The following is a 17,597-nucleotide window of genomic DNA, read 5'->3' as shown; positions in this document are numbered from 1 at the left end:
CAGCGTACTATCGCCTCATACTAATTCTGCATTTCCACAACACCTGCTTTTACAAATCTACCTGCCTCGTCTTCTCATCTAGCGTGCACATGAAGATGTTAACAGATTTTTTCTGCAAATGTATTGCGGGTAGATGGATTACTTGTTTCATATGAACTTTTTGGCAATGTGTTTGCAACTCATGTCCCGGTAATAAAATCCTTTTAGTTTTGGCTAAAGGTTGTGGTCATGTCTATTCGATGCATAGAATTCGTCTGACTTTGTTCAATTGCAGCACTCATGTCAATGTAGCGATACACGCACTTTTTTGTATACAAAATGAGGGCTTGAACTTGTTATATTATGATTTCCAATTTACAGTGTTATATATATTATATTTTGTGAATCATTAAAGCGACAGAGATTATAAGAGCAAGCCCAATGCAATTCCCTATTTTCAACCCCTAAAATATTATATAATAATGGTTACTTAATATATAGGGGACCAAAAAATTGTTTTGCTCCAATGGTATTCTCTATATTGATCTCCTATATTTCAAATTCACATATGCAACCGAAATAGAGAGAGAAATTGCAGTGGTAAATGACAGAAAAACAAGAGGATATATGAGCTGGTGATGACATGGAGAATACAGGGGTTTGCTTTTTCATCCCTCAAATATGGGGTTGAACTTTGTCTCACCTAAAATAAATGAGGGATAGGGAGTTGCGTTGGAGTTGTGTTTTTTGTTCTCAATCCTCAAATATTGTCCATGTAGATTAAATATAGGTAAGGAGTGGGTGCATTGGAGTTGCTCTAACAAGGACATGCAAATTCTAGTTTTACATATACCAGGAATTGCGGTAGTTCGGCAGGGTGAAGGGTATTTCTTCAATATAAACTAAATTGTGTAGACCGGATTATTTTAATAAACAGACTAATGAAAATATTTTTTTAAACAGTAGCAGAAGTTGTTCTCAAAGAAAGCACTAAAGATACTAACTTGGAGGTTTATATTTCCAACAACATATTAAGCATATAAAATATACAAATTTTTTGTATTGAGTTCTAACTGAATATGTATATATTTTATATATTTTTGAATTAGTATTTTATATAAAAATATTTCATGAAATATAGATTAATTGAATTAAACTTTAATTATATAATACGGGATATCAGTCTCACACCTAAAAATTTAATATTTTGAAATATCAACACGCGTACCTTTAAAGTTATATATACCATGAAATATGATGAGCAGTTCGCGCATGTGATATATAATACAAAATAACCAATGATCCGGTCAATCTCAAAGTGATTAATTTAATTCGACATTGACATATTTACATTATGCACAGCGCTAACGCAATATAGTATGTACTCATGTCAAATGCCATAGCCTCTCTTTTTATCGTAGTAATCAATTTTAGTCGATGTAAGTCCATTAATACACAATTACAGCTGTTTAAATGACGAATTTTTTTTATAGATTCTAATCTTATTAATAACAAAAATCCATGCAGGCCCAAAAACTTCACCAATCAAAATCTTCTAACAATGTAAAAAAAAAAGTGTACATAAACCCACATAATATATACCGAAGTTCTCCAAAATATATACTCGTACTTACTAATTTAACATGTTAGAATAGTGGTAGCATAAACCACTTTGCTAGTTTGCTCTGACATTATAAATAAAATCTGGGTATACCTTACTATTCACATACACTACTTCAAAATAGCATTTTAAAAATATATTGACATATTTTATTCAATATGCATGTGTGTGTGTGTGTAATGTAATGAGAGTTGGCAATTTCGGGTCGGGTTCGGGTTGGGTAAATTTTTTGACCCGCGACTGTCAACCCGACCCGAACCCGACCCGAAACCCGAAATTGCCAGCCCTAATTGCAAGCGGTCTATGTTCAAGGTTAAAGATATATTGAGATACTGACATGCGAGTAAAGGGCAACAAGAGGTATCAGCAGCAGCACCCCCATGCAATATTATGTATATGAATCGTTGAACATTAGTAGAAGTTCCAACTGCCACAGCTCCACACTCAATCACCTTAATTGACAGATTAAATAACTCATACAAGACCAGGAGGGCCATTATCTAACTTTTCGATCGACTGAGAGGGGACTGATCACTTAAAGTGGGCGAGAGAGGTGTGTTGACCGTTCGTGAAGCCCTGTGTGAGGATTGGTTGTGGCGTCGTGGACGCAGAGAGAAATCAGGCCTGCAGTTAACTGCATTTTGTGGTTCTTCCATGCCCTCTGGGGAGGTTTGTGTATGATCTTCAGAAAGTCCAGCTGCATCTGTATCACATTGCGGGATAGGCCCTTGGCCCTGAATGACATATAGTAAGATACGAGTTAGAAATCCTATAACCCTGAATTGAGGAATTGCAGCACCTTGAGGTAGCAAGGAACAACTAAACAAACATATAAAACCAACCATGTAGAATACATGTGTGGGAGGTCCCTACGAAATCATATGGCATGCAAAAACAGTGAAAAGAATATGACACTTAATTCACCACTCTACATTACTTACCAAGTAAATTGTAAATTAAAGCTGTCATCTCAAAGTTTATACAAAATTGTCTGATCTAGCTCCTGTCTTATCTGGTTATTATGTAGAGAAAAGAAACTAGGTTTGTGACAGTAAATACAGAGCACGCTTTTCTTCAAAGAAGGTAGTGGACTAAAACTAGTTAGCTTGTAGAAAATGGGAAGCAAAACAGATACAGATGAATAAAGTAAAATGTAGATGGATAGTGGCCAAGGAGGTTTCCATATTAATGGGTGTAACCATCTTCCCTTGTAGTGCAAGAAAACTCATTACTTTTTGGGACCCTAAATCTCCTACAATGATGTATCCACCTCTCAAGTCTCATCTCTGACAGAATAACAGGAGATAGCCTAAAAGCAGGCCAATACAAAAATTTGGGTGGGCCTTATTTTGCTCAACTCAATATTAATGGGGACAAGTTGGTACCAAACAACCAGTCTTGGCTCAGCAACCGGAATCAATTGTTTCAAATTCAGTAGTACGTGTAATTTGTAAAGCATATAAACAAATTATAGTTTTGGCATTTATTAATTTCCTATGGTCCTGGCCAGATGATTTCAGACCATTTATCTTCCTAGAATAGCAAGCTTGGTACATCAAGGACGATGTACACTAAAACCTATATATATTAATATCCTTGGGTCTGGAAAAATTTATTATTTTAACGAGGTTATTAGTATATTGATTAATGAATATTCTATTATTTTATTAATAAAATTAATATTTATTAATTAACACAATATATTATACCCAATATGACTTTCTTCTTCCAAATCTAGTATGCATATAGACATGACAAATCAAATATATATTGCTACATGCATAAAAATTTATAGGTCCATGAATCAAACAATAGTCAATTAATTGGTTCATGAACCAAAATCAAAATTAATATATTTAACTTTATCGTATATATTTAATATTTAATTTTATTGTAAAGATAAATTTATGCTAAAATGATATGCATCTTTTAGTTAAAATAGTTTTTTAATAATTAACAAACGTGTTTGAGTTAATATTTTTATTACATATGTTAAATAAATATTTTTATTTGACATGTTAAATAAGTTCTTAGATCTAAGACTGAGGATCATTTTATGTGATATTATCAAGGTTACAATAAAACTGTATGAAGAAAACGCACCTAATTTCAAGTCTCCCCTCTAAATGTATTTCGCTCGAAGAGAAGTTGAGGTTGGAACAATCTTGGGGACTAAACCTTATATTATTCTTTATTTAACCCTGTCAGACCCCATTAAGTAATAAGGAGAGGGTATAACACATTACAAAGCTCATACCACATAAGATATTTTTTAGTTAAAATAGTTTTCTAATAATTAATAAACATATTTGGGGAGTTAAGTTCTATGGAGTACATAAAAACATTGGAGTATTGGAGTACAAATCATAATTTTTTAGTTTGATCCTATATAATATCTTTGATTATCCAAATTTTGATATAATCTATCATCTATAAGTTGTCTCGCACATAATTGTCAATTAATCATTAATATCTTTCAACTTTAACAAGTATTAAGATTATTGTTCTGCTTATTAGTTATATTGCAGAATATAGAGTCCTATGATTTAAAAAGTAATTATTCCACCATTTGATCACGATGTTTATGTTGCAGAACATAATGTGCAGGTTGTCAAATATTTACAAATATTATTAGACAAAAAAAAATTGAAATTTAGATGACTAGATTACATTTTATCAAATTTTGTACTCCAATACTCCAATTTTTTTTGTACTCCATAGAACTTAACTCTGGGTTAATATTTTTATTAGGTATGTTAAATAAATATTTGGGTTAAATAAATATTTTTATTTGACATGTTAAATAAGTTCTTAGATCTAAGACTGAGGATCATTTTATGTGATATTATCAAGGTTACAATAAAACTGTATGAAGAAAACGCACCTAATTTCAAGTCTCCCCTCTAAATGTATTTCGCTCGAAGAGAAGTTGAGGTTGGAACAATCTTGGGGACTAAACCTTATATTATTCTTTATTTAACCCTGTCAGACCCCATTAAGTAATAAGGAGAGGGTATATCACATTACAAAGCTCATACCACATAAGATATTTTTTAGTTAAAATAGTTTTCTAATAATTAATAAACATATTTGGGTTAATATTTTTATTAGGTATGTTAAATAAATATTTATATTTAACATTTTAAATAAGTTCTTAATAGTTAAGCCCGTCAAAAAGCTAATTAAAAATTGGCTCGAAGAGATATGTTTTCATGAGAATATTAAAATGGGTTTTAATTACAATTAAAAAGACCCAATAAAACATGTTATGAATTAAGTAGGCCCGTAAGCCTTAGTACCGACCAACCAAACATTTAATGTTTTGGCTTGGATAGTAGTATAGTATAGATATATAAAATTAATTATGTGTTATATAGTGAGTGATTCAGGTGAGAACATTTTGTTTGTGAAAACAGTGAGAATAATATAGTTCTACACTTCTTAGAAAGTGCAGAACAATTGTTTTGAAAAAATTTCACTTTTTGATGTTGTATTGTTTTGCAGCAAAACAATAGTCTTCTCAGTGTTCTCACGCTAAAAACTGTTCTCCACTAAGCGCGACCCTATAGTGTTATATATCAATATATTCAATGAAATTGTTATTTTATATTTCTATTAGGCCTTTAAGGACTTCTTTAAATATTACTATATCTTACGCATTTAGCAATAATATTAATTTATCCCATTGGCCCAATCTGGGACCAAGAAAAATAAATATTTGATTGAGATTATCAATTTATCGAATATTCATTTATCAAGGTTTTATGGCACTCAAAAAATATTGCATCAATATGTTTTCAGGAGATAGTCTCATTGTTATGGATTTTAGGTCCGCGCATTTTACAATCCATACAACTTATACAAGTCTGCCCCTCCCCACCTCCCACAAAATGGTGGAACCCCTGATTAAAAATAAATCTTGTACTTAATGGGTCATGAATTTTATATAATAAGGTTTCATAGAAGTACCTGTAGATAGTTGCCTGTGCCTGTTGAAGCAATAGACTGCTGCAACTGTGCTTGGTTTTGCAGCAGAAGTTGCTGATATGCTTGTTGCTGTTGTAGGTTCTGCTGCTGTAGATATTGTTGATATGCTTGTTGTTGCACCAGGTACTGCTGCCACTGTAGTTGATATTGTTCATTGTGCTGACGGACATTCTCCTCAGACTGATAGTTATGATGCTGCAACTGAGTCTGATGTTCTTGTCCTGACAATTGAGTGCACTGCTCCTGCTGACCAGGGTGTAGTTGCTGCAGCATTTGTTGTTGATGCAGCACTTGTTGCTGCTGCTGTTGGTAGAATAGATACTGTTGTTGCTCTAGTTGATAAGATGGCTGTTGCAGCTGCTGTGTCTGTTGAATATAGTGCTGGTGTTGGATCTGTGGCAGTGGCTGATTTTGTTGCTGTGGCAGAGGTAGCTGATGCTGATAGAGTTGTTTATTTTGCTGTTGCAGCTGAAAGTATTGGTTCTGTAATTGTATCATCTGGTTTTGATACTGTTGATGCAGAAGCATTTGTTGTTGTTGTTGTTGTTGTTGTTGTTGCTGCTGCTGCTGCTGTAACTGATATTGCAACATCTGATTGCATTCTTGGCTGTCCTGAATAGGCCCGTGCAATTCACTAGTTTGGGTAATTAATGCTTGAGGGTGGGAAACAACATGCTGAGGCGATGATTCAGAAAGCGGAGCAGATACATGGCTTGGGTTCTCTACATTTTTTACTGGCCTGGCATGACCAGTTACATTTCCTGGAGCAGCACCTGAGGGATACTGATGACCACCTTGGTTAACATCAAGTGCTGAAATATGAGCCATTTTGTCAGTTGAGCACTGTTCATGGAGATCATCATGCTGTCGTACACCATTTAAATGTTCGTGATATTCAGGACTTGTACCACCAGACGCCTTACTAATAGAAATCTGAGGACTGTTTTCTCCACTGTTTGCAGGCACCTCACATTCTGTTTGTCTCCGGATAAGACTCTGGTGACTTGTTGAAGATAAGAGGTTTACAGGGTCATTATTCTGAACATTGTTTTTTATACTAGATGGATTAGTAGGTGGAGAGCCTTTTGCGTTAGATGTAACATGAATCTCTTCTAAACGGCCAATCTCTAATATTTGTCCATCAGAAATTGAACTTCTCTGGGCTACACCATGATCCTGGAGTTCCATGGTTGTAATATCATGAGATTCCTTCTCCCAGGAACTTGGGGAAGCCTTCTCCATAATATGAACTGGCTTTGGATGATTTTCTAGCTCATTAGCTTCCATCTCATGAATATCTGAAGAACTAGAGCATTGTTGCAAGAATTCTGATGGTATGTTTGTTACTTTGGACTGTTCTACTTCCGGAATCAACTCTTCTGATCTGGATGTGGCTTGTTCAGATTGCTTTGCTGAACCATTGGTAAAATTAAGTAATTCAGATTCATCTATTTTAGGATTGCATGTCAAATCCTGAGTTGATTCCATTGCTCCAATGAAATCATGGTCAGATTGATGCACGAAGTTTTGCTTTGATATGACTTCAGCTACATCTTCTATAGAGAGCAACTCATTTCCAAGGGATAAGTGCTCCTCCTGTGCACCATTGCCATCTCCTTTTGGCACTTTTTCTGCCACAACCAGGTCAGGAACGAAACCATTACTTTCTGGTGTTGAAAGTTCTTGTTCTTCTACAGGGATCTGGATCAGATGGCCTGGACCATTACTTTTGGGTAGCTGATAAAAAGTCTTCATTTTTCTAGCTTCTATGGCCATGTGTAACAACTGATGTGTTGCATTGGGATTATTATTAGAGGTAGTTGTTCGTATTAAGTGTGGAAACAACTTTAAATGACGCTTCGACGCCTTCCTTACATCATCATTGGTTCCGCAAAGATCAACATACTGTTTCAATAGCAAAATTAAACTATTAGAAAAAAAAAATACATACATGTGCTCTTGGAAAATTGTTAAAGAAGCTCTAGAAAATAATAAGTAGAAGAAGAATACAACAGAAATACAGCAATATTTAGGGGGCGTTTAGATCATGGTTAATGAGCCCGGTTAACAGAAATCAAAACCTCAAACCCATGTGTTGGTGTTTCGATTAGTAACTTCTTTGTATGGAATGGGAACCTTAATCCCACTTGGTGGGTAAATCATTCCTTACACACTCCATGGGATACCCATTCCCATACACCTCATTCCCATTCCCACCCGCCATCCAAACGCCCCCTTAGTTGCTCTTAATATTGTTCCTTATACAGACCCTATTCAGAAAAATAAACACATGCCTGAATAGATGGGGTAAAATGTCTGTAGAGATGTGCAATTTATGCTTAAAAGATAACGTATACAAGCATTGACATATCCTCGATCAGGTTCATAAACCGCTCTTGAACATATTTAATTATTGCATAATATGACTTTAGTCTTAAATAAAGAAGAGGACCTTCATCTCAAAGACACGTCGCCTTCAACTAATTGCACAGGCTCACGGTACATGCAGTTTAATCATCAGATATCAACCAAGCATCAGACGTGTAATTAAGACACTTTAGGGACCAGAAGCATATTCAAAAATAAAGGCCGGGATGAAATTATAAAGAGTTTAGAGACTGAAATGAATGCATAGTGAAGGCTATGGAAAATATCAAATCATAGAAGAGAGAGCATGGGATATTCAGTTTTCCTTCCAAATGGTCAACTTAATGACTAGGAAAAACAAAGATAACTTCCAATTCAGCACCAACCTCCAAATACAAGCATGATAGTTCTTCCTTATCTTTAGTGCTTAAACTTTGAGAGATATCTGGCCTGCTTGTTATTGTGTTGGCTATAATGGAGTCCACCACAGTCATGTATTTTGACCCTTCATGCATCATTAAAAGTTTTAATAGTTCCTGCACAAGTAACACAAAACTATCAAATTATATATGACAAACACAATATACTATCATTTTTTTTGTTATAGGCCACATGAATATTGCAGTGGATAACTTAATATGTTTACCAGTTCAAAAATGCACTAAAATGTTCATATTATGTGAAAAGTTAATTCTTGTACTGTCCAGGAAAATAACCAGCTGGCTAACTGTTTCTTAACTTATATATTTAGAATGGAAGATATGGCTTAATGATTTAATTTTAATGAAATTAGAAAAAATATATGAATGAAATATGCCTTCACCACTCAAAAATATAAACAAGTCCAAGCTAAGGCTCTTGTTTTTCTGAAAATCAGACAAGGAATGAAGAGACTAAATAAAGGTACCTCTAGAAGTAATCTGCAATGGGGCACATGCCCAATACCATCCAGCATCACATCAATAGCCTTGTCTGCATTTGCAGCAATCTAACAAATCACAAAAAAAAAAAACACAGTAAATGCTAGAACATCTTGATGCCAAGATTCGGACCCTTGATTCTTGACATCCCGTGAAGGGATTGAGGGAGATTCCGCTAGACTAAGAGGACTTTGGTCTGTCACTATGTTGTCAGGGACAATTAGTCAATAATAGGCAATCGGTAACAAAGACATTACTAAAGAAAGACTCAAAGTAACAAAACACAAACAAGCATATATAATATTCCAGAGTGGATTTGAATCTAGATTAACTTTCAATATATCTTAATTGATCACTGCAAAGCTAGACCGTCGCTCTCTGAAACAGCAAAACATAAGATTATACAGGGCACAACCTAGGTCTTGCAATTTGTGGCAGTTTTCAGAAACATCAGACCAGAGTGAGGGGATTTGCTAAACTCTTGATGCTTCTCTTATTTTAGAGAGAATTCTTAATGATCCTTCTTACAAAAGATTACCTGTATATTTCGAGCTAAGTTCAGCTATTAAACAACCTGCTCAACGCCTCAATTATCAGCATCACCCCACAAATCTCCCAATCCCACTTACAGAATCAGTTTGAATAACATCTCACTATCCTAGATATAGATGATATATACATATTAACATCCCAGATTTACAGCTGTTAATTGCATCCTAACAGTCTACACTTGCAGAGACTTTACGTTATGAATATAAAAGTAATTGACATAGATCAATTCATGGGTTGAATCTACACCTTATTTTTATGTACTTGGGGGCAAGAAATAGTGTATTGAAAATAGATATTTTGCTTCTGGTAATCGCATGAAGAAAATGAGATTCAAGTGGGTCAAAAACAAATTCCCGTCCAAATCTATGACTTTTTAAACAGGAATAGGTGGTTCATGTAGCGCGACTGTTTCCTTCGATTCAACTGTTTTACATATTACATATAATGTGATCAATGTACCTCATTTCTGCTCAAAAGAAAAGAGGTGATCTGAATGTAAGTGTGTTATCTACCCTAATTTTATTCTATCAACCCCTCCATAACAACGTTTTCACGTTTCAATATCAAGAAAGTAATCTCAATTATACAGAACTGACAGAAGAATAAAGGGAATGACCAGCAGACATGAAATACATGTCAGTCAGTTCTCAATAATAGAAAGCATCATGTCTGATACTTTTGTTGAGCAGAATCAGTATGAAGCAAAACTGAATTAGTTGCAGAAACCTGGATCAAATTGAATGGACTAGAGACAACATTAAAGTAACACCAAAAATACTTTTCAAAATACAGATAAGAAGTGCTTACTAATGGAGACAAAGGGTTAGTCACCATGATAATTCTCTAACATTCCTACATTTGGCCAAGTTGGCTCGTAAACATTATAATTTGCAAGAATATGTATGCCTTATTAAAAGAGTGTGGTAGGTGTTCAAAAAAAGTGGTTGAAGGAAGGCTATTTATTGCTATAGAAAACCAGATAATATTTAGCAAAAGATAATGAATATAGTGCCATTTCTCGACACAAGAGAGAAGTATAAGAAAATCCAATATAGAGCCTAAGAAGAGATATCATAGAACTTTCATGCAAAGAAATATACATATTTCATGGATTTCTCATGTAAAGAATTGCATACTGGATCGAAGATCAGTTATTAGGGTACTTGTGCTAAAGCTTTTACATGTGAATGGATTGCCAGCCTACCAGGTGTTTAAGACGAGAATAGTGAATATAGAGAAGTGGGACAGTATGCAATTTCTGCCTCTCAGCTGCCATATATAGTGCATTCTCATAAATACTGGAAGCAGCTGCCAAATTTCCCTGAAAGTTTTGACAAAAAAATTATCGAGAAAACATCCATACACATTCATAAACCAATATAAGAACAGGTGCATTATGCATACCAGTCGTTTTTCCATATTCGCTGCCTTTATGACACTTTCAACAAAATAGGAATTTGAATCTTTATCACCTTGGAGAAAGGCAGCACGTGCACCATGTACATCCCCAATATGCTCCCTGAACCTTGCATTAAAAATATGGATGACTGGTGCTTTCTGCAGAAAATACACTGGCTAGGCTGTAAACAAAAATAGTTATCTGATAAGCAATTCACTATATGGCACCTTCGTACCTTCTCCCACAAAAGGAAAATGACTCATTAGTTGTGCAAATACAGGTACATAAAACAGACGTGAAAAGCGGAAAACAAAAAAGATTGACCATGTATTAGTCTCCCAAGCAGTTAATCGTATTAGTCACCAACTCCGTCCCTAGAATCCTAGAAATATTGTTTGAGATCAGGCCAACTGGGATTTGAATAGAAATGAGTCCTTACAAGATGAAATAACCATAACAACTGCTGAACTCTAAATTAGCCAGGTTCTTTAACAAAATTATGCAGACAAGACAATTAGCGCCAATTTTTCAATATGCCATCATTAAGTACAAAAAAACTGAAACCCTATAGAAGAGGAATGATAGGAGCAACATGTTGGTAAACACAAAGAAATTCTGTTATTAAAAATGTGTGTATTTCAACCAAAAAAAAAAGTGCCCTGTCTTTATATTACACCTTATTATCAAAAAACTATACTTATATAGAAGAAATATCAAATTTATATAAGGGAGAATAATTTAAGAGCTTATATGAGACAATTCTGTTAGCATCAGAGCAACAACAATCAAAGGCATACCTCCAAAAATACTTGAGTTGCTCGTTCTAGGGCAAATTTCGATAGTTCACGTCCTCCCTTGCTTTCCATAAATTCAACGTAACGCATCCAGAATTCAGGGTAATTTGCACACGGAATCAAGCACTTCTCGTAAATTTTCAGAGTCTGCAATCAGACGGATTTAAAATACAGTAATGACTTGAAGAGAACCAACACAATAATAGGAACACTTAAATATATATAAATATATATATAACACACACACACATATAAAATCACTGCAAATAAATAGCGACAGACCCAATCAAAGTCTCCTTGTTTCTCGACAAAATCCAAATAGCTATGCCAACTTGCAAGATGGTTGTCATCGAGGGGCTTCATATGGAAAAAGGGCCTTCCTATAGAAGCCTCGAAGTGATGTATTTTCTTCTCCAACTGGCATGCTTTGTGATAAAACTGCTCTCCTGTGGCAAGATAATTCTGCAGAGCTTTGGTGCACCCAGAGTTATTTGACGGATCTTGCATGTTTTTAATGATGTTATCGATATCACTTTCGGACATGTCGATTGTGCCACAGGGGAGAATTTCGGCTTTTACTTCCATGCTGCTAATGTTCATGGACTCCCTCTCCTCGTCCAGTATTGCAGCAAACTTTTTAAAACTGAAGAAGTGTTAAACCAGTGCAGATTTTTTAGAGGCATATTTCTATAAGCCTCAAAACCTCATAAAAATAGCTTACAAAAGAATTTCACACTTCCTTGAAAGGTTATAATACCAAACAATTAGGACCCATAAATTAACAGATTGTAAATTCTTAATTAATTTGGTTATAGGAGAATCAATAGCAAGCTTCTTGACACCAAAACCCGATTTTTGGATCAATTTATGTGAGTGCGGGTGTGAAAAGGACCATCAGGATTCAGGAACAGGCAACATTAACAGAGCATGAGACCTAACATCATAAGCACTAGCACCTTTATACTGGGGAAATATAAGTACTAATTCTGAATATATATATATATATATATATATATATATATATATATATATATAGCCTTTCCATGTCCAACCCCATCTAAAGGAAGCGAATATTGTAGCGATCATTCCATACTGCAAAAGGTTTCAAGAGAAATATTATACTACTGTGGTGTAAGACTTACTTATCATAATAATTGTGCAGCTTTTTCGTTGGAAACCTCAAACTTTGAATCAGAATTCTTATAAGAGAACTCCACTGGTTCTGAGAACATTCAAATTCAATGTATTTATCCCACAGGGTGTGACATAAGTAATCCTTTCCAACAAAGGACAAGCCTCTCTTAAATAATCTGCCAGATGCATTTAAAAGCATTATAAAATTGGGGAAAACAGCAGATGAAATTTACAGTCTTATGGAATGAATCATATTAATACATTTTGAGGTGCAATATTTCTTTTTGAATATCAGATGATAATACATGCAAGTGGATATTTACCCGGATAAGATATTACAGTTCAATTGGCGAGAATGACAAACAGTAGTTCAATTAGTGATAACTACAGCTCCTAGAACCTGAGAAAGAAGATCTATCTAAAATAATATCAATAGCAACACCCTATTTAATAAGTCAACTGATAATTGAACTATTATCTGACATATGGGTCCCATGGTTTTGATAGTCAAAAGTCATAATTTTCTTTCAGAAAGAATGTCACCTCATTTTTAATCACCTTATATTTAAATAAAAAATCTATATGAGAAAGGGCACAAAGTGCTTATTTTTGTAAGCCAGATATATAGGTGTAAAATACTGATGCTACTCGACAACATCCATCATGGGCAACCAATGGCATAAGTGCACAACTTAAAAGGCCAGTTGGAGCAGCTATGCACTAATCTGGGCAGGAAAACAAGCATACTTTAATGTTATGGTACCAAAAAGGAAAATTCTAGGAAAGCTAGCTAGACAGCTACTAAAACTTGAAATTTCATCACAAAACTATTATTTATAGTATCATATTGCTACACTGTTAATAGTTGAAAACTGCATTTTCCTTGATAAACAAAAAGAGAGCCGAAATTGCATTACCATATTATCATACAGAATATTGAAAAGGCAGAGACAAATAATACTTCCACAGTTTTGTTACCTACGAATGTCAGATGGATCCTCATATGCAGCTATGCTGAAGGTACAATAATCAACCCACAAACTAACGCAGTATGTTGCTGATTGCACTGCCTGTTCAAATGTTTCAACAGCCTTGTCAACTGAGCATAGACGTGTCTTGTGATCAACATACTTCTTCCAATATACATGGCACAAAGGGAACTTGGACAAAAAGGAGTCATAAACTAGAGAGATTGTATCTATATCATCCTGCATTAGTCATATTGAGGATATTATCACCACAAGCAGGCTTATAAACTGAGAAGCCATGTAAAGTGTCATATTGTGATCAGACTATAACAAAAAAGAAGGGTTCTAACATGTTAACACATTTTATTTTTAAAATAATAGCATATTAAGAATCGATGGGTAAAATTCTTATCTGATTGTTCTAGCAGCGGATTTATGCAGGTTGGTATATAATTAGGATAATGCTTCTCTTGAAAATAGTGATTTATGCAGGTTGATATTCTTATCTGTTTGGCCCGGGCTTTTAAGCCCGGCTTCTGGAGTTATAAGTTAGAAGCACTTATTCGTACCGTTTGTGTAAAAAGTCAAGAAGTACTTATAAAAAGCTAGATTGTTTCCCTCCTGTATCTTCCAAAAGGAAAAAAGATCTCTGAGAGTTGTTTCCTGAATCCGAAAGAGAGTACTTGGGTTCTCCCAATAACTAAAAAGTGTAGCATGCCTGAATCTAACTGGGGTTCGCGGTGGTGGAGGAACTGGATAGTTTTTTACTTTTTTTTTCATGGCTTCTACTTCTTTCCCAAACACTTTAATCACTTATAAGTCTTACCTTGCATCTAACTTCTACTTCACTTTTTTTACTTTAAGCAAGAACCACTTATTTTAAACTCACCCAAACGGCCAATACCCTTTAATGTAGGCCAATAAAGGGGGAAAGAACTTAAAACATCATACTTGTATCATTGTTGTTTGACCAATCACCTCCTGAAAAGTCCTTATTCATAATATATTAATATTAATATATCTATAACAGTATAACTCTAGAGTCAGTTAGGTCGTGACAGTATGGGAATTTTCACTTCAAAAACATAAAAAGACACAAAGTCTGCAGTGTCACATTACATTGGACTGCAAAGAGCCCCAGGATGTAATTGAAGGGTGCAGTCATTCATTCTATGTCCTTTAATATATTCTATTAGTAGGGGATTAACACAATAATAATATATTAAACCCAAAGAAGTTAACATATACACTAAACCATATAATAGCAAATCATTAGAAATTTGTGCCAAGAAGACACGTCTGTTGTCTTTAAGAGCAAACATCATCAACTTCGGTACATATATAACATGTTTTCCACACAGCGGAAAGTAACTAACCAGATAGTACTTTTCAATGTGTGTTATAACTGCAGTCCAGGCATCAAAATCCAATGAACCTTTACATATCATTTCTCGGAGTTGTCTCTGAAATTCACCTGCAAATTAAAGTGACAGAAAAGATTATACTGCATCTTGACAGACTAGGTACTTTATGTTTTACGTAATTTGAAGACTGTCATTCCCAATACACAGAAATGATTATTTTTGTCTTACAAAAAATCCGGATTGCTTTTTGAGATAGTCATTAGTTAGCTAAAATATATTGAACCTGTTGACAGCCAGCAACTATTAAGTGTACGTCATTTGTCAATACCAACATCAACTCATGTGAGATGGTTTAGTCTTCAATGTAAGCCTAATTTAAATTGCAGAGAAACAAACCGTCTAATTATCTTCCCATTAACAGATCTGGCATACCAAAAACTTGTCCAAACTATAACCCAAGCTAACCTCTTCCACATCCCGTAATTCCCCATTTTACAGAACCAAACAAGATTCAAGCAAGCCACCACAAGATTCAAGTACATTGATAATCAAGATACAGAGTAAATTAATTAACATCATTCACACTAAACAAACAACCTATTAGACTAAAGCCACTTCTCTTGCCATCCAAACACTTCTATTAATTATCCACATAAAAACGAGACATGTCCGACAATTGTAGCTCCAAATCAAGAACACGTGTAATTTCGAAATCACTAAAACAATAAATAAAATAATTTATCAACCTATCACATCAAGAAAAAATCGAGAATCATTCGAAACTCACCTTCCGAAAAAACCTCCACTTCTGTTTCCATGGCAACCAACTCCCCTGTGTCATATTCACATAGATTTAGTAATATAAGTGTGCAGAATCACATGTCAATATACATATAACAATTCACCATTAATATCACAATACATTACAACAATTTATATAACATATTATATTATATATATATTTATATGCTAAATTGCAACTTAAATATGGATTCAATACAACGTACCTGTATTGTGTATTTGTGTGTGTCCACTGTCCAGAGAGAACATGGTCGGAGAAACAACGCAACGGTTCTTGTTTATGGGCTTTCAGTTCGGGTCACCGTCTTGTCAGAACGAGAGGAAGGCTTATAGATATTTATATGGGCTGGTTGATTGGGCCTGGGGTTTTGAATTTTTATTCACATCCAGATCTACGGGGGTGTATTCGATTAGGATTTTAATGCATTGTTTTTCGTCTATGGATTTTAATGGATTGTATGAGATTTTGATTTTGTGCGGATTCTTGATGAAATGTCGCAGAGTTGATAGGATTTAGGTACAATGCTTCAAAATCCCATTGAATTTGGTGGGATTTCAAAAAACTTAAAATACACTGAAGAATGCCACAAAATCCATCATTTTATGAAATGAAAAAAAATCCATCAGCATTTGAATACCATCAGATTTTAATGGATTTTAAACAATCCCAATTGAATACCATCGGATTTTAATGCATAATTTAAAATCCCAATTGAATACCACCAGATTTTGTAGCATAATTTAAAATCCCAATTGAATACCTCAAGATTTTAATGGATTTCAAACAATCCCAATCGAATACCGTCGGATTTCATGAATGCAAAAAAATGCTTTAAAATCCCAATCCAATACACCCCTCCTAGTTTAATCTTGTTTCTTTTTCTTTTTTGTAAGGCTTCTAGTTTAATTATTATTTTTTTGATAATAGTTTAATCTTTTATATTCAGAGACACCCACATCTTTATTAGCTGGATGCAGGAGTAGAATGAGTTTCGCATTTATTTGTTTTTTTATTTAAACTAGTTGAGAAGCCGCGCGTTGCGGCGGCCTATAAAAATTATATCAACGATCTAATATTAATATTTGTAGAATGCAATAATTTTGTGGCTGTATATAAAAAATATATTAATGATTAAAAATTAAATTTTTAGGATAAAATAAATTTTATATTATAAAAATCTTAATGTAATGCCAATACTAATATATAAAATTGCAAAATTAGACTATAATTCATGTTGAAAATATGAAAATAAATTTCTACACGTAATTAACAATTTAAAGCACGACAAATCTTAATTTTATTTGTGTTTTTTTTTGAAAAGTAATTATGTTCTTACATTGTCACCTTCCTCCAATTTTTTTGATTGATTGTGCACAAAAACATCTGACTTAAATTCGTGCGATAACGGTCTATAACTACCCTCACTTGCAACAACCTTTATTTTAATACTGTATGAACAGTCTTCACTTAAAAGTTGTTTGAACGGAGCAAACAGATAATGCATGAATAATATTTTCTTGTGTGCAAAGTAAATCATATAAAAATTAACAACAAACATGTCCGATGAACAAAACAAATTTTATAAAAGAATAACCAACAAACATACATCACTAATAGTTAATTTATTGATATCATACATCAATATCATGTCAAGACTATATTCTTCTACCGTGTTTGGATTTGTCGACTCCCACATAGCGGTCTATAACT

At 34.1% G+C, this 17,597-nt stretch overlaps 1 protein-coding gene across 3 annotated transcripts; it reads right to left on the bottom strand.

Annotated features, from left to right (window-relative positions):
* Positions 1-1,902: 1,902 nt before the first annotated feature.
* On the bottom strand, positions 1,903-16,245 carry LOC108209532 (pre-mRNA-processing factor 39-2). 3 transcript variants are annotated; one of them, XM_017380489.2, is made up of 13 exons: positions 16,093-16,245; positions 15,873-15,917; positions 15,098-15,195; positions 13,732-13,961; positions 12,762-12,929; positions 11,902-12,262; positions 11,623-11,766; positions 10,831-10,983; positions 10,631-10,747; positions 8,862-8,942; positions 8,341-8,490; positions 5,570-7,492; positions 1,903-2,334 (listed from the first exon to the last, which is right to left on the bottom strand). In XM_017380489.2, the coding sequence occupies exons 1-13, from the start codon at positions 16,133-16,135 to the stop codon at positions 2,101-2,103; spliced, it is 3,747 nt and encodes a 1,248-aa protein (XP_017235978.1). In that variant the 5' UTR covers positions 16,136-16,245; the 3' UTR covers positions 1,903-2,100. The 3 variants fall into 3 exon arrangements, with proteins under 3 accessions (XP_017235978.1, XP_063944284.1, XP_063944285.1); XM_064088214.1 differs by lacking the exon at positions 12,762-12,929; XM_064088215.1 differs by lacking the exons at positions 15,098-15,195; positions 15,873-15,917; positions 16,093-16,245 and having other exon boundaries at positions 13,736-13,875.
* Between the last annotated feature and the right edge of the window lie 1,352 nt (positions 16,246-17,597).

The sequence above is a fragment of the Daucus carota genome, chromosome 2 (genome assembly GCF_001625215.2).
Source record: "Daucus carota subsp. sativus chromosome 2, DH1 v3.0, whole genome shotgun sequence".
In the NCBI taxonomy this organism is placed as follows: Eukaryota; Viridiplantae; Streptophyta; class Magnoliopsida; order Apiales; family Apiaceae; genus Daucus; species Daucus carota.
Note: the sequence above shows the minus strand (reverse complement) of the source record. Positions and strands in the feature narration are given on the sequence as shown.